The sequence below is a fragment of the Vigna unguiculata genome, chromosome 9, assembly GCF_004118075.2.
Source record: "Vigna unguiculata cultivar IT97K-499-35 chromosome 9, ASM411807v1, whole genome shotgun sequence".
Lineage (NCBI taxonomy): Eukaryota > Viridiplantae > Streptophyta > Magnoliopsida > Fabales > Fabaceae > Vigna > Vigna unguiculata.
In genome coordinates this window covers 2,436,713-2,460,199 of record NC_040287.1, presented here as the reverse complement: position 1 = coordinate 2,460,199, position 23,487 = coordinate 2,436,713, and the positions used below count along the sequence as shown (strand labels likewise).

General features: G+C 29.6%; 3 protein-coding genes and 1 long non-coding RNA gene across 4 annotated transcripts; 2 read left to right on the top strand and 2 right to left on the bottom strand.

Annotated features, from left to right (window-relative positions):
• Window positions 1-571: 571 nt before the first annotated feature.
• LOC114164755 (pectinesterase inhibitor-like) lies at window positions 572-1,318 on the bottom strand. Its single transcript, XM_028049511.1, has one exon. The coding sequence runs from the start codon at window positions 1,249-1,251 to the stop codon at window positions 691-693; it is 561 nt and encodes a 186-aa protein (XP_027905312.1). The 5' UTR covers window positions 1,252-1,318; the 3' UTR covers window positions 572-690.
• Window positions 1,319-6,296: 4,978 nt separating this feature from the next.
• LOC114164713 (pectinesterase inhibitor-like) lies at window positions 6,297-7,068 on the top strand. Its single transcript, XM_028049459.1, has one exon. It carries the CDS (start codon window positions 6,363-6,365, stop codon window positions 6,921-6,923), a length of 561 nt encoding a protein of 186 aa, XP_027905260.1. The 5' UTR covers window positions 6,297-6,362; the 3' UTR covers window positions 6,924-7,068.
• Window positions 7,069-18,699: 11,631 nt separating this feature from the next.
• On the bottom strand, window positions 18,700-21,793 carry LOC114162479. The gene is made up of 3 exons (XR_003599215.1): window positions 21,579-21,793; window positions 19,117-21,346; window positions 18,700-19,030 (listed from the first exon to the last, which is right to left on the bottom strand). It is a non-coding gene; the product is annotated as an uncharacterized LOC114162479 (long non-coding RNA).
• Window positions 21,794-22,286: 493 nt separating this feature from the next.
• Window positions 22,287-23,087, top strand: LOC114164758 (pectinesterase inhibitor-like). Its single transcript, XM_028049515.1, has one exon. The coding sequence runs from the start codon at window positions 22,354-22,356 to the stop codon at window positions 22,921-22,923; it is 570 nt and encodes a 189-aa protein (XP_027905316.1). The 5' UTR covers window positions 22,287-22,353; the 3' UTR covers window positions 22,924-23,087.
• The last annotated feature ends 400 nt before the right edge of the window (window positions 23,088-23,487 follow it).

Sequence of the window (23,487 nt, the reverse complement as noted above, 5' to 3'; positions counted from 1 at the left end):
TATTTATATGGTAAAATATTAATGTAATTAATAAAATGAGTTAAAAATAGTAAAATCTGGAATTGTATTAATATATAGTCATAATAACTTAGGCATACACTTAACTATTTATAATAATTTCAATTTAACAATTTTCAAATTACTCAAGACATGCACATGTCACTACCCAAAATATTAATTATATTATTGATCCGCCATTTTAAGAAAAACATGTTATCGTGAAGAAAGGCTAAGGGTTATACGATAATAAATTTTTGTTGTCAAAATAAAAATAAAAAAAGGTGGTGTTTACTCTTATTACTATCATCATTTACCAACATTACTAATGGCCATTATTATCTGTCGACTGAAAAAATAAATTAATAATATAAAGGGAAAAGGATACTGGTATTTTGAAACCGCACTTATTTTTACTATTATTTGATTTTGCCTTCATTACTATTTATTTTCTTTTTCTTTTCATAAAAATATAAAAGTTAGTTTTTTGTTAAGACAATATAAATCTTATAAGAGTTGTCAAATGGTGTCAAAAAACTTTCAAAAGCGAAAATATTTGTGTAATTTTTGAAACTTCTGAAACACTGTTAATTATTCATCGGTTGAAAATGTAGTGCAACAATATGCAATTTAAGATTGACGAGGAAAAGAGTTAGAGAGATGGATGCATGAACAACATCAGAAGCAAGGTTTTTAGAGTTTGATGGGATGGAGAAGGAGCTTGGTAACGGTGATGGAAATGTTGCAGAGCTTGCGAAAGGCGACGCTTTCAACGGAGAGAATATCATCATCACCAGGGATGGAGGCGTCGCAGGTGTCAATTGCAGCCAAGGCAGCTTTGAGCCAAAGTTGTGTTTCACCCTTGGAATCAATCATGATAGCAGCAATGCTGTCCTCTAGCTGGCTCTCTGCATCTAGAATGGTCTCCTTGCAATCAGCCAAACCTTGTTGGACATCAGGGCTGAGTTTATCATCATCAATCAAAATTTTGGTTTCAGCGAGGATCCCGGAAGCATTGGTGGCAGCAAACCTAAGGGAAATGATTGCCAAGTCTTTCAGGTTTGCATTAGGACTTTTATAACGGTCTGAAGAGAGAACCTCAATGCAAAGGTTTCTGGTTGCGGAAAGTGTGCATACCTTTTGGATTAGACTCTCTCCTTTCAGTGTTTCCACTGTTTCAAGTGCGGTTGCCTGGTATGTCATTGCAACAACACACAAAACTAACACCCAGAAGAATTTTGTGGAGTGTTCCATTCTTTATTTGGAATGAAAGTTAAAGGTTTTCTTCTTCTGGGATTTGGTTTTGTGTGTTGCAGACCAGGACGAGGAATTACTAAGCCATAGGAGAAGGATTTATAGTCGTGTTTCTTCAATTCTTCGTACCTAATTCGGGATTTTTTATCTGTTCAATGCTTAATTTTAGGACAATATATAACTATATTTATGTTCATGTGGTTATTATTATGCTTTCCTCTCTCTTCTTTGACTTATTCAATAGACTTTTGTAACTACATTGATCCATATTTAACCATTTCTCATATATGGTTAGAACACAGAGGGTGACATCTTTAAAACTAAACTATTTTAACCTTTTTTATTATATTATAGTTAAATATTTTTATTTTATTTTTTTATTTGCTTTTAAAATAAAGAAACATTGATATATTACAAATTACACATTCTTCTATATCATATCATGTAACTTATAATTAACTTATTTTACAATAAACATGCATCTTATATCGTATTATATTTTTTATATTTGGAGGAGAAAAAAATATTATTTATTTACAATTACCAAATTTTAAAAATAACATACTAACGATTCACCAAAATTGCGGAAAGAGTAAAACATACTAACAAGTTACCAAAATAACAGAATTTGTGCATGAAAATTTTAGACCCAAGAACCGAGGGTGCAATATATAAAATTAAATTTAATTCATGAAATAATTTAAATAAAATACCTAAATGTATCTAAACAAAAAATTACAAAAATTATACTAAATAACCAGAAAATTAATTATTTAATTTTTTTTAAATCTGGCCAAAATTTGGAGCTTTCCACGCTTGCTCACTCACGACTGGCCAATATTCATTGTCTTCCTTAGGAAGACGGGTCGAACAATCCAGAAAAATCCAATTTTTTTGACTCATTTTTATGCCAACGATTTACACCACAAAATAATCCAAATTTTCGGCCACGGTGATCAAAACTCGAATAACAATACAATGAATATAATACCAATTGTTGTGATATTAATACCAATAACAATTTAATGAATAACCTAAGATACAATATTATAGTGTATTCAAAAGTATATGTTTAGGAGGAATTGAATCAACGAAATATTTATCTCTCTCATCCTCAACAAAAGATTCATCTCTCTCATTCTTGAAATGCATGTATGAGAGGATACTACTCTTTTCTTTGTAGGGTATGACGAGAGATTAAATGCTCAAACAAAATGTATTTGACTAATTTGTCTTATTTCTCTATTTGGAATTGATTACTGGAGTATCAATTGTATATAGGGGTGGCAATGCGGGTCAACTCGACCCGTTTAGGCCTGACCCGCATAAGGACCGCACAACGCGGGCTGGCTCGCCCTGTCCCGCACACTTTATACGGGCTGAAAACACTGGCCCGCCCCGCATACTCCTTGGCCCGCGAGCCTGCGGGCTAGCCCATTTTTTTTTAATTTTTATGATAAAACTTTCAATGTTTAAAAATTGGGAAACTTTAAGAAGTTCACAAAATTAAGTAAAGACTTTGAGGAATTAGATGATAAATTGATAATTCAACATTTTCATCATATTCATATTATGACATACACAATGTATTCTTTAAATTTTAGCACATTAAAAATTACATAATACTTGTCTTCTCCCGTTATACAAGAATTTGAAACGTTAATGCAAGAGTCTATAAAATAAATAATTAATATACACAAGTGCAAGTTTTTTTTTTTTTAATTTTTATGCGGGCATATGCGGGCTGGGCCTATGCGGTCCTACGAGCTCACTATCCTAGCCCGTCCCGCATTTTTTTCGCGGGCCTGCGGGCCAGACCCTAATTGCCACCCCTAATTGTAGATTCTTACCATCATTGACCAAGAACATCTCAACCAACACTACTAAACAATCTAACTCATCATGGACCATTGATAAGAAATCCAATATATATCATCCATAAATTAATAATAATGTACAATATAATTCAAATTAACAAATAATATAATTTATTAATTAATATTTATCTATAATAATTATATAATAAAATTATATAAATATAACAATAGATTCACCGTTGAGAGAGATTATTTTTTCTTTTCACAGTGAAAAGATAAAACATACGTACTTATGTCATTAAGTCATTAAATATTACATTATCATGTAATTTTTTTTCTTTTATTTTTAATTTGTATTAATTATGATAAGAGTTTTCATAAATAAACTATTCTGCGGCTAATCACTATTACTTTATATATTTGTTATTCGTTCTAATGCTTACATTTATTCATTTGTTTCAGAACTTTCATATACAATTAAATGTTTGTATAATAGTCCAATTATTTTAAATGTTTGCATTCTTATTTTCAGAATTCTTTTATAGAGTTATTTTTATTATTCTATCATACATACTTTTATATATTCTGTTGTATACACACTTATATATAACTAAACGTGTATAAAATTTTGTAGTATAATATTATTATATTGTTATTAATTAATTAATTTTGAATTCTTATATATTTATAAGTGTAATATTTATATGTTTATAATTTATTATATTAGATACATTATTATTTCTAATAATAATAATTATTACTATTTTAATATATATATATATATATATATTTATTTACTAAAATATTTATAAATAATGTAATACATTATTTATTAAAATGATTGTATTAAATTTCTTTTTTGATGATGTTACACGTATGTGTAAAATATTATTATATCTTACTTTGTTTTGCAAACAGTTTATGAAAAATAGTATTTTTATAAAAATTTTTGTAAATAAAATAAATTTATCTATGAATGCACAATGTAAATATTAAAATAAATATAAATGTTTTAATAAAACAATAGTGAGAATTTAAAATCCCCAATATATACTTCATTTTCAGTAAAAAAAAGTATTATAAGGTATAATTAGTAACCGATAGTGCAGCATAATAATCATTAAAAAGTATATTTGTAATTTCAGATTATTTTTTTTGGATTACAGCACCCAAGTGTATATTCAATTAATTGATAAAAAAAATAACTATTCAAAAATGTAAATATTTTTCTATTACAATAAAATTTGATAAAAAGGAAGGGAAAACAGTTTATTTGAAATATTGATTTTAAAACACTATATAGTTTAAGTGTGGAAATGATAGCGGATAGACAAAAATATATTTCAATGCAACTTCAAAATAACATATAATTGTAAAGATACAAAATTTATAATTAATTATTAATTGTTGATTAGCTGCACAGTTAATTGTTGATTAGATTTAGTGGGAAATTTTAAGAAATGATATTAGTTTTCTTAATTCTATATATTGTAATTTCTGAAACATTTTTGTTTAGCATTAATTTCAAACACAGTTGCTTACAAGTTATTAAACACCCTCTACTAATATATATATATATATATATATATATATATATATATATATATATATATATATATATATATATATATATATATATATATATATATATATATAAAATAGATATGTTATAATATTTTCAATATCGGTATAATATGAGATCATATTTTTTTATCATTTAAAATTATGATTGGAAATTATGTCTCCTCTTAAATAGTTAATAATCCTACAATGATTAATATATATATATATATATATATATATATATATATATATATATATATATATATAATTAGGAGGAGGCTCGGACAATAAGAAGGAACACCGTTAGATACACCCTAATAGACGGAAAGCTCTTTTGAAGAGGGTTCAGCCGACATTTGCTCATCTGTGTAACATCCGAGGTCGGAAGGCGGTTGATGTCCGAACTTCATGAAGATATATGTGGAAGCCATGTAGGCGGTAGGACGTTGTCCATCAGAGTCTTGCGCGCAAGCTATTACTGGTCAACTCTTAAACGGGATTGTCAAGAGCATGTTAAAAAATGTAAGCAGATTGTGTTGATAATCTTATTCATAAAAAAGTTAAGATATAATTTATTTTTCTTAATAATGAATATTAAATTATAATAAAAAATTATCAAATAAAAAAATTATTTATAAATCTAAAATTGATTACGTAATAATTTTACCATAAACACAAACACTGTTGCCCAGCAAAAAATATGACTTCATAAACCTCTATATAGTAAAAAATATATAACAGTGATTCCAAAAAAATGTAAGCAGATTGTGAAACCTCAATAGTATTTTATGTGCTTTCTATTTATATTCCCTTTTAAATATTGTTGTAGAATTTTAAAGATGTGATACTTTCTTAAATTCCTTTTGCCACATTCATGGCTATATCCTGCTCCAGTACTTTCATCCATTGAATTTTCTATATCGAATCACTTGTTCGATTTAACATTATTCATTATTAGTTACTTTAAATATACATTTTTACGTTTTTATCATATCCAAAACATGAAAGTAATATAAACTAAGACTGGATGGATATATATGATACATTTTTAGTATCAATTCTTTAAATATATATTATCAACTAATTTTTTTAAAATAAATATTATAGAATAGTATTATAAAGTGTATGCCAAACAAAGTAAGATATAATATTTTACACACGTTATAAAGAAAAAATAAAAGTGTTTTAACTCATTAACATTGTAAGTAACGAAAAATTCTACCATAATTTTCTTAAACACTCCAAATGTACATTTTATCTACTTTATGAGAGAAAAATTGTAACTAAATAATATTTTTTTTCTCTTTCTAGTGTAAAAATATAATATAAATTAAATTATGTAAAATATAAGATGCATACTAATTATAAAATAAGTTAACTGTAAATTGTATGATGTAATATTAAAGAATATGTGTAATTTGTAATATATCAATGTTTTAACCCTATGTGAGAAATGGTTTAATATGGATCAATGTAGTTACAAAAGTCTATTGAATAAGTCGAAGAAGAGAGAGGAAAGCATAATAATAACCACATGAACATAACTATAGTTAGATATTATCCTAAAATTAAGCATTGAACAGATAAAAAAATCCCAATTAGGTATGAAGAATCGAAGAAACACGACTATAAATCCTTCTCCCTAGGCTTAGTAATTCTTCGTCCTGGTCTGCAACACACAAAACCAAACCCCAGAAGAAGAAAACCTTTAACTTTCATTCCAAATAAAGAATGGAACACTCCACAAAATTCTTCTGGGTGTTGGTTTTGTGTATTGTTGCAATGACATACCAGGCAAACGCACTTGAAACAGTGGAAACACTGAAAGGAGAGAGTCTAATAAAAAAGGTATGCACACTTTCCGCAACCAGAAACCTTTGCATTGAGGTTCTCTCTTCAGACAGTTATAAAAGCCCTAACGCAAATCTGAAAGACTTGGCAATCATTTCCCTTAGGTTTGCTGCCACAAATGCTTCCGGGATCCTCGCTGAAACCAAAATTTTGATCGACGATGATAAACTCAGCCCTGATGTCCAACAAGGTTTGGCTGATTGCAAGGAGACCATTCTAGATGCAGAGAGCCAGCTAGAGGACAGCATTGCCGCTATCATGGTTGATTCCAAGGGTGAAACACAACTTTGGCTCAAAGCTGCCTTGGCTGCAATTGACACCTGCGACGCCTCTATCCCCGGGGACGATGACATTCTCTCCGTTGAAAGTGTCGCTTTCCGTAAGCTCTGCAACATTGCTATCACCGTTACCAAGCTCCTTCTTCATCCCATCAAGCTGTAAAAACCTCCGCTTATGCTATTGTGCATGCATCCATCTCTCTAACTCTTTTCTTCATCTTCTGCATCGCCAATCTTAAATTGCATGTTGTTGCACTACATTTTCAACCGATGAATAATTAATAGTGTTTCAGAAGTTTCAAATATTACACAAATGTTTTCTCTTTCTGTTCTTAATTTTTTTTTCAGTGGATACGTAGTAATGGCCATTAATAATGTCGATCAATAGAGTAATAAAGAGGAAACACCACCTTTTAATTTTGACAACAAAAAATTATTATCGTATAACTGTTAACCTTACCTTTTCTTCATGATAACATGTTTTTCTTAAAATGGCGAATCAATAGTATAATTAATATATTGGGTAATAATACGTACATGTCTTGATAGAAAATTTGAAAATCAATAGATTGAAATTATTATAAATAGTTAAGAGTGTATGCCTAAGTTATTATGACTATACATTAATACAATTCCAGATTTTACTATTTTTAACTCATTTTATTAATCACATGAATATTATAATATACATTAATATTTTACCATATAAATATTACTATTCTCAGATTTTACTATATATGGATACGCACATAAATACGGGGAAATTAATTGTGGATAGATGCATGAAATCAAATAAAAAGTTTTAATTTCAGTTTGAAGAAAATTCGTAATTATATATATACTAATATATATATATATATATATATATATATATATATATATATTTATTGGTATTCATATTTTCTTTCTAATTTTTACTCTTTATATAAAAAAATTTTGAACTAAAATTATTATTTTACTATTTTACTTTTAAAAAACGATTTTTTTTTAATTCAATAGTTTTTCTCAATTTGATTACTTTTTTAAACTTAATAATTTAAAACAAATATTTACAAAATAAATAAAAAATATCTATAATAAAATTAAAAATTATTTATAGTTATAATTATAATAATATTATTATTATTAATTTTATTATGATGAAAAAAAAAATGAATTGCGCATGTATTTTCACTTGTTAATTTAATGTGCATATTACCAACTTCATTTTAAGTTGATTAGAGTAAAATACAAACCAATGTGCTACAATAAATTTCCTAAAATTAACATCTAACTAATAAAAAAATGATATATATATATATATATATATATATATATATATATATATATATATATATATGACAAAATAAAATATTATTAAAGTATTTAATAGCATTTAAAATATGATTAATATAAAATTTACTACTATTTTATTAGACAACACTTAAATGAAAACGTCTCAAAAACCATTGTTTTGTTATTTCTTTTGTCTGCATTTATTATTTTTCATTATATCCCAAATCTAGTCTATCTTACTTAAAAGTTAACATTCTACGTCAAAGTTAGGTTAATTTACCAGAAAATTATCACTCCATATTGAATCTAATTAAACATTTTATTTTATGTTGAATTCAGTAGGACACAAAATTATCTTTGAATTACAAAGAAAGAATAAAAAAAAGTGTTATGTGTATTATTATTTGGAATATTTGGACCATCAATATAATAATGGTAACACGAGACATCTTGTACGTAAGTAATGTTTTCAATGTTTAAAATAATGAAATTACGTGTTACGGTAAAATAAGTTGGAATAATAATAATAATAAATAATTGCAGAAAACACAAAAATGCAGTGGTCCAATAATGAAACTGAGCATTGTCTTTTCCTTTGTTCTCATCTCCAAACCCATCATTCACTCACTCTGCTCTCTCAAAATTTTGCTTATTATCTACTTAGCCCCGTGACCCTGCTACTGCAACAACAACAACAACATTCTTTCTCTTGTCTATTTCTTCATACTTTTTCTTTCACGTATTCAATGTTTTTTAACATTTTTTTATTTTATTTTATTTCTCAACACTTCTGCTTTATTTCCGACACTGAACATTGCAGACACCACTCTTTTTGGCATTTTCCTATTATTGGGATGTGAATTCAGCTGTGTTCTTTCTATCTATGGTATTCCTAAATACAATAACTTTTTTCTTCTTTTTTTTTTTTCTTTTTTTCACTATACAAACAGTTATCACCATTCTTTTTCTTCCTGTTTCGCCTTATTTAACTTTCCATCTCCTGTTTTCAAACAATTCTTTTGGCGGCGGAACAACAACACACTCTTTTTTTTTTAACCTAATAAAAAACAACCTTTATTGCTTACTTAGGGTTTAGGGTTTTGCATTCTGTGAAGTGCCCTTATTTATCTTCTCGACAATCCAACTACTTCACTACTTGACCATCCTTTCCCTGTAACGTGTTGAAGACTGAGACACAAATTCTCAAGATTTTTGTTTCCATTTTTCTATCGAAATTCAAAAAAAACCCTTTTTTTTTCAAATACCTTCTTCTCCAACCAAAAGTTCTCTTGTTTTATTTTCATTGAGTTGAACCAATGAGTTCAAGCAATTTGGAGTTTGTGAAATCTTCACCAACCTCTTCTTCTCCTTCCACGACATCCTCGGAAACCACCAACTCTACCCGATCACTCTTCACCAAAAAACCTCGGACCCTCCGAAAGCGACCCAACCAGAACTACAACGAAGCCGTCACACTCCTTTCCACGGCGTATCCCAACCTCTTCTCCACCAAAAACCTCAAAAGCCCCGAAAAGTTCACCAAACCGATAACGGAATGTTACAACGACTTGTCGGAACCGTTGTTAGTGCTCAGAGAATATGACGACAACGACAACGACGCCTTCTCTTTCGAAAGCAAACGCCGCTTCCAAACGGAACCTGAGAAGTTGTTCTTTGGCGCGCGAGAGAGGGAGAAGAAGAGGAAGAAGAACGTGAATTGTGAGGAAGTAGATTTGGATTTGGAGAGGGAAGAGTTGCGTTGCGAATCGATGCTGGACGAGGAAATCGAGGAAGGGCTCGATAGCGTCATGGGGAGGAGCAGAGTGGAAGATGCTGATTGCGGCGCCAACGAGGAACGCTTCTTCCACGGAGAATTCTGTTGGGTGAGGGCGCTCCGGCGAGTTCACGACGATTCCAAGTGGTGGAACTTTCTGGTGGTTGACATGCTTCAAATCTCGCCGCGAATAAAGAACGCTACGACGGAGAGTTTGGTTCCGACGACCGTGAAGAAGAAGAAGAAGAAGGCGGTGAAGAAATTGTCGAAGGAGGGACGGAGTAAGGGTTTGCTATTGAAGTTGAATTACGACGACGTTCGGAATGCTTGGTCGGACCGGGGGTCGCCGTTCGCCGATTGTTTGCCGGGAAATGACGTTTCTCCTCTCTTGGCGGCGATTAAGAATCTAAAAGGAAAAAAGTTTGAGAAAAATTTGTAGTAATACGATACCCCATTACTCGTTTGTGATTTTTTATTTAAATCTAACATTTTATTTTCATAAAATATTTATAAAATTTTATAATCTATTTGTAATCTCAGCGTCATAATAGATAGCAATTAAATAAATTACATAAATAAAACAAATCTTAAAAAACAACGTAAATAACGAAAGGAATCATATTTTAATATAAAATAATTTCACATTTTATTCCATTAAAATTGAAAGATTTAATTACAGATGTTTTAAATATTTTATTACATGAAAAAGTTAGTATATTAATATATTTAGTTATAGATTTAATTACCTTTTAACTTTTTTTTATATTTTTAACTATGCACATTTTCTAAAAAGGAATTTCTTGTGTTGGTGTATGGCCAGGTATCCCGGCCCAATAAGACAGAAATGGTCGGATCATCCCGGCCTAAGTATGAGGCACATTCGTTGTGGTCCAGTCACTGGGGTACCTGCTTTTCACCTTTTCTCCAACACAATACAGAGGGCCCAATAAGTGTGATGGTCGGATACATCTTGGTCCTCTTGGTCGAGTACATCCCGACCCAAGGGAGTGGCAGATGGAACTTGTGATTATGGCGCAGAGGTACAGAGGAGCAGCGCGTAATCTCAACCAAAAAGGAAGGAGTTGACATTTGGCGAAGCACAGACGGGCAAACCCCAAAAAGGAAGGAGTTGATATTTGAGAAGTACAGCCGACCAAACCCCAAAACAGAAGGAGTTGATCTTTGACAAAAGTACAGACGGACAAATCTCAGAATGGAAAGAACTAATCTTTAACAAAGACACAGACGAACAATCTCAGTCAATAAGGAAAGAACCGATGCGTGCAACCTCAGTCGGTCGGAAAGGGAAAGAATCGATCCTTGAATACAAACGACCCGAAAATAATAATAACAGGTTCATTAAGAAATTAGTATAAATTAAGGCATAGTGAACAGGTAAAGGTACACTTTTCTCACTAACCAATTGCACCTCATATCTAGAGATGGCAACGGGGCGGGGACAGGTTTCACTATCCCATACCCATTCCCGTCAAAAAAATTCATCCCCATCCCCATATTCAAACCCAACGGGTATCAAACTTTTGTCCCATCCCCATCTCCACCGGGTACCGGGTGTAATCTCGTACCTATACCCATACCCGTTTTCTTACTACTTTAATATTAATTTTAATTAATTTTTATAAAAAATTACGGTAAAGGAAACATAATATTATTAAATATTCAATATTAGGAGTATGGTTGTTTCTTCGATATCAAATACTTTGAAATAAATTATAATTGTTTACATTTTAGATTATAATACCAAATAAAATTTGATGAGAACCAAAACATTTATTAAATTTGCAAACATTAATGAAACCTAGTTGATAAATTTTAAGAATATTTTTTTTAAAAATATAAAAGGAAAAAAATATTTTTTAAAAAACATAAAAGGAAAAAAATATTTAAATTAAAATATATTTTAAATGTTTGTTTACTTCAATTTTTTAAATTATAATGAATCTATTTTTTATACACTAATAAAAGTTATAATACATCACTTGATCAAAATGACGCAAAGAAAAAATAATAAACATAATAATAAAATTTTAACATAAATCTTGTATTTTTGAACTACAATATATATTGAATGGTGGTAAAAAAAAATCATGGCAATTACATTAAATTTTTATATTGTAGTAAATAAAAATTATTTATACAACTATAGTGAAAAAATTAAAGTATGAATGTAATGAGTTAGAAAATAAAAAATAATTAGATAAAATTTATCGAAATAGTATTCTACATGATGAAAATAAACAAAAAATAAAAATATTAAAAAATTAACAAATGTGTGTCTTATAAACAATTTGGAGACTATTGGAAGGAATCACACAAAGGAAAACAAATATATAATTAATGGTATAATAAGATGAAAAATATCTTAGAGATCTAAGAAAACTTTTCAAATATCAACATATATACTCAATGGTTGATAAAAAATGACGCAAAAAATAAATAATAAACATAATAAAATTTTATCATAGATCTTGTATCTTTTAAACTCCAATATATGTTGGATGGTGATAAAAGAATATTCATGGCAATTACATTAAATTTTTATATTGTAGTAAATAAAAATTATTTATACAATTATAGTGAAAAAAATTAAAGTATGATTATAGTGAGTTAGAAAATAAAAAATAATTAGATAAAATTTATCGAAACAATATTCTACATGATGAAAATACACAAAAATAAAAATATTAAAAAATTAACAAATGTGTGTCTTATAAACAATTTGAAGACTATTGGAAGGAATTGCACAAAGAAAAACAAATGTATAATTAAGGGTATGATAAGACGAAAAATATCTTAGAGATCTAAGAAAACTTTTCAAATATCAACATATATACTCAATAGTTGAGAAATAACAAAAATTGTTTTAGCAAAATAAAAGAGTTCAAATAAAACAAAAATTAATAATAATAAGTAAAGATTTTTTTTTATATTACCTAGTAAATGAAATGTTTATCCTATTAAACACTTAAATTGAGAATATTAAACATTTTTATGTGAAAGGAAAATATACAATAAATAAAAATATTAAAAAATAATAGAAATATTCAAATGTTAGACATAACTTTTTTTTAATTTACATACATCATTTTAACATAATTACATAAAGGTTATGATAAGATAAAAAATATATTGGAGATGTGAATGAGTTTCATGACAAACCAAATATTTAGAAGAAATAAAAGATAGAAAGAATATATATATATATATATATATATATATATATATATATATATATAGGGTTACTTAATTAATCGTGAATATTTTAATAATTTAAAAGAGGATGGAGATATGGCGGGGATATATTCATTCCCATCCTCATCCCCATACCCAATCAAAAAAATCGGAGATTCCCCATACCCATACCCATACCCAATCAATGCGGGGATTTCCCGTCAAAACGGGTACGGGTTCGGGCAATACCCACGGGGACGAGTTTATTTGCCATCTCTACTCATATCAACATTTTTTGACTTGAGTGTCGGAGTGCCTGCAGGTACCCCCACCCCTGGAGTGCAGACGACAGGGAGATCCAGGAGGAGTACAGGGAGGATCAGGAGGAGGTTTGACACAGAGGGTTATTGAGATCGTTTGGTTCCGCACCGAAATAGTATCGATCAGGTACATCTTGCATTAGTTTATATACACTCATTTCTTTGTATGTGTCACAGACTTGCAATGTTCCTTTGCAGTTTTTCGGTTAGATTTTTCTAATGGCAGCCATTGTCAAGATTTTAGACCTTTGTGTAGTAGATGTAGAGCTACCGTCACTACTCAGTGAATTGGATGTGCATATGTTTGAATGTACACTCAGAAACAATTGGAACTTCATTTTTTAATAATCTTGACCTCATTCAGTTATCTTATTAATATTATTAAAACAAATGGTTGCTCTTTTATTAACTGCATTATATTTTTTTTACATTTCAAGTTATGATCTTTTAACTGAACTGATTTTGTTGACAGCCGTCACCATTATGAAAATTTGGCGTAGATAATAAGCTGATTTTTTGTAATGAATCATATAATTTTATTTTTTTTTGTATTTTGAGGATTTAAAATTTTTTTAATCAACTTTTTGTCACTTAATTGTTTCGTTAAATAGATGACATGAATGTTATTTTATTTTATTATCTTGTTTATTTATTTTTTATATATTAAAAATTTTATGTTTTTGTAGTTAATATAAAATAACCAGAAACTTTTGTTATTAATATGAAAGGTTTAATTAATATTTTGGTTCCTTAATTTGTTGGTTTGGTTCATTTTGTTCTCCTTATTATTTTTTGGTTTAATTTGATCCTCTAATTTTTGAAGAAGGTTGTCCTGCTGTTGAGTTGATGTTAACACAGTCTCCGTACATGCCACATGTCATCTTGTGAAACATTTACTTTTTTAATTATTTATTTTAAAAAAATAAACTGTCAAGTGTCACTTTACGATTGTGACACGTGTCAATTTGAGAACTTTTTATTTAAAAAAAAAAACTGCCATGTGACAGGTCATGATTGTGTCACATGTCAAGCTAACATAAGTTGTATTCAATTTAGTCCCTCTATTTGACATTTTTATTCAATTTAGTCCCTCAATTTTTTAAAATGATTCAATTTGGTCCTCTCTAATTTGAGACCAAATTAATAATTAAGCTTAATTACAATTTATATATTCATGTTAAAATAATTTTTTACCATTTATACATCAAATCACTCCCTAAATACTCAATTTATTTCATTTCTTACATTTTTCACTTGTAATTTTTTACACATGAAATTTTGTACACATGTAAAAAAAAGATAATAATTCAAATAGTTAAATGGAGTAATTTGATCTATAAATATAATAAAAATTATTTTAACATGTATATATAAGTTTTAATTAAGCTTAATTACTAATTTGTTCTCAAATTATAGAGGACAAAATTGAATCATTCTAAAAAATTGGGGGACTAAATTGAATCAAAATTGAAAATAAAGGGACTAAGTTGAAAACAACCAATGTTAGCTTGACATGTGGCACAAATGTGACCTGCCATGTGGCACTTCTTTTTTAAATTAAAAAAATTTATCAAGTTGACACATGACACAATCATGACATGACACGTGGAAGTTTAATTTTTTTAAAATAATAATAAAATTATAAAATTTAAAATACCACAAAATGACACGTGGCATGTACGGAGACAGTGTTAACGTCATCTTAACGGCAGAGATCAAATTGAACCTTTCTAAAGAATCAGAGGACCAAATTGAACCAAAAAATAATAAGGGGACAAAAATGAACCAAATCAACAAATTAGAAGACCAAAATGGTATATAATATTTTAATAAAAAAATGTTTAATTATAAATAGAAATTTCATAAAGTATATAATATTTGAAAGGACTTAATCTCTCTAAAATATCTTTTAAGAGTTTTCTTTCTTTTTCTCTAAGATATTTGATCATGTGATCATCTGTTTGAAAATCAGAGACCACCTGTAAGATTCTCACAACGAGATCTTCAAGATTTATCGATCAATTTCTTTGTTTAAGCAAGTTGAGTTCAATCTTTTCTTTTTGTTTAATTTTATTCATTTTTGCATTTGTTTCTCTTTGAGGTCGCATGTGTTCCTTCAATTTTCTGTTTGGTTCTTTGTTCTTTTGTTGATCAATGGTTAGGAGAGTATGATCTGATGACCTATGTGCTATTTCTCTATATAGATATAGTACCTTGTAGATTTGTAGAGGTTTTGGTATTTCCACACTACAATATGGTGTCAAAAAGTCAAAATAAATAATTTTAGTCCTTATAAAAGTTCTAAAAAAATGGATTCCTTTTGAATTTTTGTGTGAGTTTATCAAATTAATGTTGCATGTTGTTGCTCTCTTGCATTGGGAATGAAAAATTAAAAAATTAAAAAATTACATATATCGATATGTTACATGCCACTAGAGTGACCGACCAATTAAGTCAAATCTTGACTTGTAATCTTAATTCTAACATTAATGATTGGATCAAATGCTTATCATTGTATCAAAATCTATAACTAATATTAGAGTGACGTTTTTTACTTAACCTACTTAACATTCTTAACGAGACAATTAATCCACCCTAGAATAATTTAATTATTATTGGACATATGATTATAATATAAAATATTTAAAGTTAAACTACCATAATTTTAACTAGTAGTAGTCTAAACTATACATTCGTGGGTTATTCTCATCTTAACAATGGTTTTTGAGTCGTAGTCATATTAGGATCAAGCGCTTACGATTAGGGAAAAAATTATAGTCATTAAAGTGTAATTCATTTTACTTAAGAGTGTAATAGATCCAAACGTCACGATTTGATTGTGAGCTAGCACACTTGACCTTTTTCATGCAACAATTGATGTCACCTACAACATTCTCTTCCTCAACAATTGTGACTTGGCTCGCCGAACTTCCACCGTGTGATAATTGTGCAACCCGCAACAATTTCCCCACTTAACAATTGTCCACCAGAAATTGAACTCATCTTGCCCGTTGACAGATGTATTACTTTTTTATATTAATTAAATGTTAAATGCTATTAATTAATATAATAATATTTTATTTAAAATTAATAATTTACTTGATCATATATATTAAATTATTTAATACTGACATTATTTTTAGCAAATATAGAGTAGCACACTGGTTTCTACTTGGGATGGCAACGGGTCGGGTCGGACACGGATAGTATGATACCCGTACCCGACCCGCTAAAAAAAAATCCGCTCGTTACCCGCCCGTTTACCCGTTGGGTATCCGCTTAAAAAATACCCGCGGATATTTTTAAAACCCGCGGGTACCCGTGGATACCCGATACCCGCAAATATTTAAAAAAATATAAATTTTATAAATTTTTTAATATAAAATTATAAAAATAAAATATAAATTAAATTAAATTATAATTATAATTATAATTATAATTAAATTTAACATAATAAAATATACTGTTACTTCTAATTTTAATTAAATTTAACTTAATAAAATATAAATTAAATATTAATTTTAATGTTTTGCGGGTAACGGGTACCCGCGGGTACGGATAGTATGATACCCGTACCCGACCCGTTTATAACCGGGTATTAAAATACTCGTTACTCGCTACCCGCGGATAATAAATACCCGCGGGTAGTAACTATCCATCGCGGATTTTATCCGCGGATATCTGCGGGCACGGGTATTTTTGCCATCCCTAATTTCTACGTTAATCTGATCAACTTAAAATAAAGATAATATGTAATTAAATTAATATGCTAATTAACATAGATATCCAATAATTTTTTCATTGTCGGTATAGTATGAAAGCATTTATTTTATCTTTTAAAATTATGATTAGAAATAATGAGTCTCTTCTTAAATAGTTAATAATCCGATAATAATTTTCTTCTTATTATTATTATTATTATTATATATATATATATATATATATATATATATATATATATATATATATATATATGTGTGTGCGCGCGTGTGTGTATGATATTCATTCACTTATTCCTCTGAAATATTAAGTGTCCAGAATTAAAATTAAAAATAAATTGTTAATTAACAAAATAATTTTGTGTAAATGAATATTTAACTTTTTTTATAAAATATTATGCGGACACTATAGGTATAATATTAACAACTCAATTGAGTTATTTCAATTATCAAACTCATTCATATATGTCTATCATCAATATAAATAGATTAATATATGAGATGTATTAATATTAAATATATATATATATATATATATATATATATATATATTATGAACGCTATATATGTAATATTATTCATAAAAAAGCTACGGCAAAAATATTTTAAAGTAAAATTATAAAGAAAAACTTGTTTCTTATTACAATAACCTGATAATGAATAAAAAAATATAATAAAAATCATCAAATAAATATTATATTAAGTAATAAAAAAAACTTTATTATAAATCTAAAACTGAATAATTATATCATAAATAACACATACCTTGTTGCCAAGCCAAAAATATGACTTTATGATCCTTTCTCTATATAATAAAAATATATAACAGTGTTTCTAAAAAATTATAAACAAATTGTCAAACCTCACTGTATAATACTTTCTATTTCTAGTCTATACTTTAGATTTGATACTTTATAATATACATTTATGGTTATATCCTGTTCCCCAATACTTTCATCCATTGAATTTTCTATATATGGAATCACTTGTTCAATTTGACATCATTCACTATTATTTACTTTTAGATATGATTAAAGGCATAAAGAGATACATTTTTAAGTACTTATTTACCATATCGAATATGAAAGTAACATAAACTAAAGTGGGATATATACGATACGCACTACAAAAATAATTGTTTTTAGCGGGGGTTATATATGGGGTTTCTGGGGGTTTTAACCCCCACTAATGGTTTTACCAGGGGTTTGAGATTCCCCTGGAAGTGCAAGCGTGGCTAACGGATTACCGGAGGTTTTTAGCAACCCCTGGAAGTAGCGCAATTTACTGGGAGTTTCGAAAACCCCCATTAATACTTGGGGTTTCGAAAACCCCCGTTAATGCTTGGGGTTCTGAAAACGCCCATTAATGCCTGGGGTTCTGAAAACCCCCAGTAATGCATGAGGTTCCAAAAACCCCCAATAATGCATGGGGTTTACAAAAACTCCAGCAATGCTTGGGGTTCCAAAAACCCCCATTAATTCCTTGAAAATCCCTGTTAATACCAAAAAGTTAGTGCTCATATTATTATGACATTGCTATAATGCTAAAGTTGTACTTTCCTGATAATTGATTTGTTTAATTAATTATTTGAGTACGAAAAGAACCTTATTTTATAAAATTTCCTATTTATTACTTAATATTTTGGTATCAATCAATACAAATAAGCAAAACCTTCAATGCCACTTCAAAATAAGCAATCAATACAAATATTCATTCAAATGGTACCAATACAAATATTCATTCAAATGGTACCAATAGAACTAGCAGTCATAATGCTCTTAACATAATAAGTGTTGGAGAGGTAGCATTTGAATGACAATGACATAATAAGCAATGCACTATCTACCTATAATAAAACCAAAATTAACCAAAAGTTTCCTAGAAGCATATTTGTTGACAAATTTCAAAAGTAAACGAAAAATATCATCTAATGCGGTGTTGGATGTTGATCATTTATTTCTTCGTTAGGAACACTTCCTTGATCAGATACCTAACATATGAAAAATAATGATAATTAATAACTTTCCAAATAATAATATCAAACATATATTAATTTAATCAAGTTTTAAATATTACCGTTGGTGCATGAGGCACAGTAAAATCACGAGGCAACTCTCCTTGATAATAAAATCAAATATTGTGCATATATATAATGCTGATTAGAAAACAATATAAAAGTGTATATGATTATAAAAATCTCCCTAAACAACATCTAAAAAAAAAAAACTATTTTTCTGGTTGCAGAGGAGCATTCAATTCTCACCAAGAAAAGTGATTAACATTGAGTGAGGTCATTAAATTTTGAACAGAATATGTGAAAACTAATTCAGGGGTTGACCTTGCATGACACTAAAATTTCATGATGACTTCACGACCTTTGGAATTAGGCAGCAAAAGGTGATCAATTAGAGCACTGAGTTTGGGAATTAAAATATCCCACACTATTTCAAACACTACTCCACAAATCCAAAATGGCTCAGTGTCACAATACTACACCCATAATATACATTTATTAAACTTATCCCCAACAGAACCCTTCATTTTTTTTATGCAGAACCACAAATTAACATTCACTCTTAAATTCACTATGTTTTGCATTCAAATATATATACAATAATTATTTGTAAAACATGAGATATATAAAACATGTTACAAAATGAGACATTTTTTCCTTAAACTTTGAAGGTTAGTGTTAGAAGTATTGGTGAAGTGTGAAAGGGTGAGAGAGTATTTAATGAGAACCCCATCTGAGATTGACCTTACACTACAGGACTGAGAAACCTCTTCCTCTGTCATGTCCAATTACTAATATCTATTATTCAACATTGAATCCTCACCCTGCATGCCCCATTCAAATTTAGACCTTCTACAACTAATGTCTATGCCTGCATATGCTTCTCTCTACCTACTTTTCATTTTCAATAATTCTCATTTTAGTTTCAAACTTACATGTTTTTCATTCCTATGCAAATTAAAAAATATATATCCACAGGGCAATGACATTTTAAACTCACCAACAGCACATGCCAGTACCCTTTCCCAAACTTTTCTAAGAGGGAATCCATTCAATATAGTTCCTTACGATAATTTTCATTTATCTTTTATCTTACATAGTCATAAAATTATTGGACTTTTTAGTATAGTCATCTCAATAGTCAGTACAACTTAATCACACATATAGTAAAACAAAATGAAGCAAAACGTACCAGGAAGTTTAGACTTATAGCATTCTGTTATGGGAGAAAACTATGACAGGTACTAAGAAACAAATGAAGTAAAACGTTTATAAGAACTGAGAAACAAGAAACTAAAAAAAATGATAATGGAACAACATCAATGCCATTCTGAATTCAAGCCCACAAATGATAATGGAACAAAAAGAAGACTTAAGCATATGAACGGCATTGTCTTTTTCTACGTTTAGCACTTTACAGTTTAAAGGAAACTAAACAATCCTAAGACTGCAAAGGAAATAAAGATTGTACCATAATTTGGTCTTCCAAACCAAACACAGATGTTAGTATATTAACCAAAGGGATTTCGCTAATACAATCAGGGTGAAGCAAGTTACAGCGAAATTTGATTAGACAAAAGCAACGTTACAAGACAAAAACAAGAGGAGAGGAAAACAAAGCATAGATCACAATGATCTACTTCAATATCCTACATTCTATACATTTTATATGATTTTTAAATACAAGAATCCTTCCCCTTGCCATTTCCTCGCGGGTATAATCTTCATTTCAAATTACCAGACTTTCATTTGCCACTTTTTATATCCATTGGTAATTGGCTTCTTCATTTAGTAGTATTGTATTTCATAGAAGCAAAATTAAGATATCAGATCATATCAACTTGTATTTTCAGTAGCAACTATCCACCACCAAAAAACACCACTACATGTCTGTGACTCTGCTCTTATTCCAGGTTCAGTAATTGCGAAAGTCATTTCCATAGAATTCAAATTCTACACACTAATTGCGAAAGAAAAATCTAAAAAAAAAAACTAAAAGTCATTTTTGACTTACAAATGTACCAAATAGCACCCTGAAGAAACAAACAGGGCATCATCGTCACTGAGGTTGAACCCCTCAGTCAAATATTCAATGAAATATGCAAATAGCAGAAACTGAAGAAACAAACAGGGCATCATCATCACTGAGGTTGAACCACTCAGTCAAATATGCAATGAAATATGCAAATAGCAGAAATAGAAAATACTGAAAGAGCAGAAAACCTGACAGCAATGGCGCGACGCAGTGACAAAATCGAACTCACTCTAATTGCAATGGCTATGGCATGGTTACTTGGTGGTGGCCAGTGGCAAAATCGCACGCCAGTGACAAAATCGAAAAGAGAAACCAAATTAGGGCAAAATCGAAAGAAAAAATCGAATGCAGTAGCAAATCAAATGAAAACGAAACAGAGATTGAAATGCTGGAAGATGAAATCGGGAGATCGAAAGACGAAATTGGAAGCAATCGAAAAATCGAAGACGAAGTATGAAAATGAAATTGGAAGCAAGGGAGAGCAATTACATGTAGAAGTTTCATGAGTCAGTGAAGAACGGTGGTGGAGGATGGTTCTTGTGAGACCTTTAAACGATCTTCTCCGTTTACGATCTTCTCCGTTGAAGAACAACCACGCGACAGATCTTCTTCGCTGAATAGAACACGACCACGCTCGCTGAATAGAACACGACCACACGACGACACCTGAGACGAGACACTGTTTCTAACATTAAAACTTACAAAAAAAATGAAAATGAAAAAATTAATTAAAATTTAAATTTTCTGGGGGTTTTTAAAAGACCCCTGGTACTTAACTGGGGTTTTTAAAACTTCTGATATATTGTATTTTACTAGAGGTTATCATAACCTCAACTAATTAACCCCTTCTAAAATTAGATATTTTTATAGTGACATTTGAATATATCAACTAAATTTATTTTAAAATAAATTTGATTTTCATAAAGTGTGTGCGAAACAAAGTAAGATATAATATTTTTCACACGTTAACGAAAAGTTAACGGAAAGGGAAATGCGTTTCATACGTAATATGGATCAATGTAGTTGCAGAAATTCATTAAAGAAGCCGAAAAAAGAGAGAGGAACACGTAATAATAACCACACAAAACAAATATAGTTAAATTAAGAATCAAACAAACAACAACTTCTTAATTAGGTATGAAGAATTGAGGAGAAACAACTATAAATCCTTCCCCTAGTGTTCAGTAATTCCTCGTCCTGGTTTGGAACACACAAAACCAAACCCTAGAAGAAGAAAAACTTTAACTTTCGTTCCAAACACAAAATGGAACACTCTTTAAAATTCTTCTGGGTGATGGTTTTGTGCATAGTTGCAATGGCACACCAGACAATAGCACTTGAAACACTTGAAACACTCGAAACTCTTAAAGGACAGAGTTTAATTCAAAAGGTATGCACATTTTCTGCAACCAGAAACCTCTGCATTGAGGTTCTTTCTTCGGATCCTTACAGAAGCCCTAATGCAAACCTGAGAGACTTGGCAATCATTTCTCTTAGGGTTGCTGCCACCAATGCTTCTGGGATCCTCGGCGAAACCAACATTTTGATCGACGACAATAAGCTCAGTCCTGATGTCCAACAAGGTTTGTCTAATTGCAAGAAGACCATTTTGGATGCAGAGAGCCAGTTGGAGGACTCCATTGCCGCTCTCAAGGTTGATTCCAAAGGGGAAACACAATTTTGGCTCAAAGCTGCCTTGGCTGCAATCGATACCTGCAATGCCTCCATCCCTGGCGATGACGACATTCTCTCTGTTGAAATCGTTGCCTTCCACAAGTTATGCAACATTGCCATCACGGTGACCAACCTCCTTCTTAATCCCATCAAACTCTAAAACCCTTCGCTTTTGCTGTTTTTGCGGTGCATGCATCCATCTCTGTAACTCTGTTCTTCATTTTTTGCATCAAAATCTTAAACTGCATGTTGTTGCCCTATTTTTTCTTTCTTTCTCTTCTTTGTGCTACAACATGAAGGCATTCTTCAACAGATAAATAAATAAGAGTGTTTCAGAAATTACACAAAACGTTTCCTTTTTCTCTGCTTAACTTTACTTTTTCATACTTTTACAGTGGTGATACTAATAGATACAGTGATATTGGAAAAATACTAATTTTTAATTTTAACAACAAAAATTGATTATCGTATAATTCATGATAATATATTTTTTCTTAAGATGGCGAAATAATATAATTAATATATTGAGTAGTCACACGTGCATGTCTTGATAATTTTGAAATCAATAGATTGAAAATTATTATAAATAAGAGTGTGTTTAGGGTTTACTTTGCCATATTTTACTTTGCCATATTTTACTATTTTTAGCTCACTTTATTAATCACATGAATATTTTACTATATAAATATTGCTATTCGGATATTTTACTATATATGGATTAGCA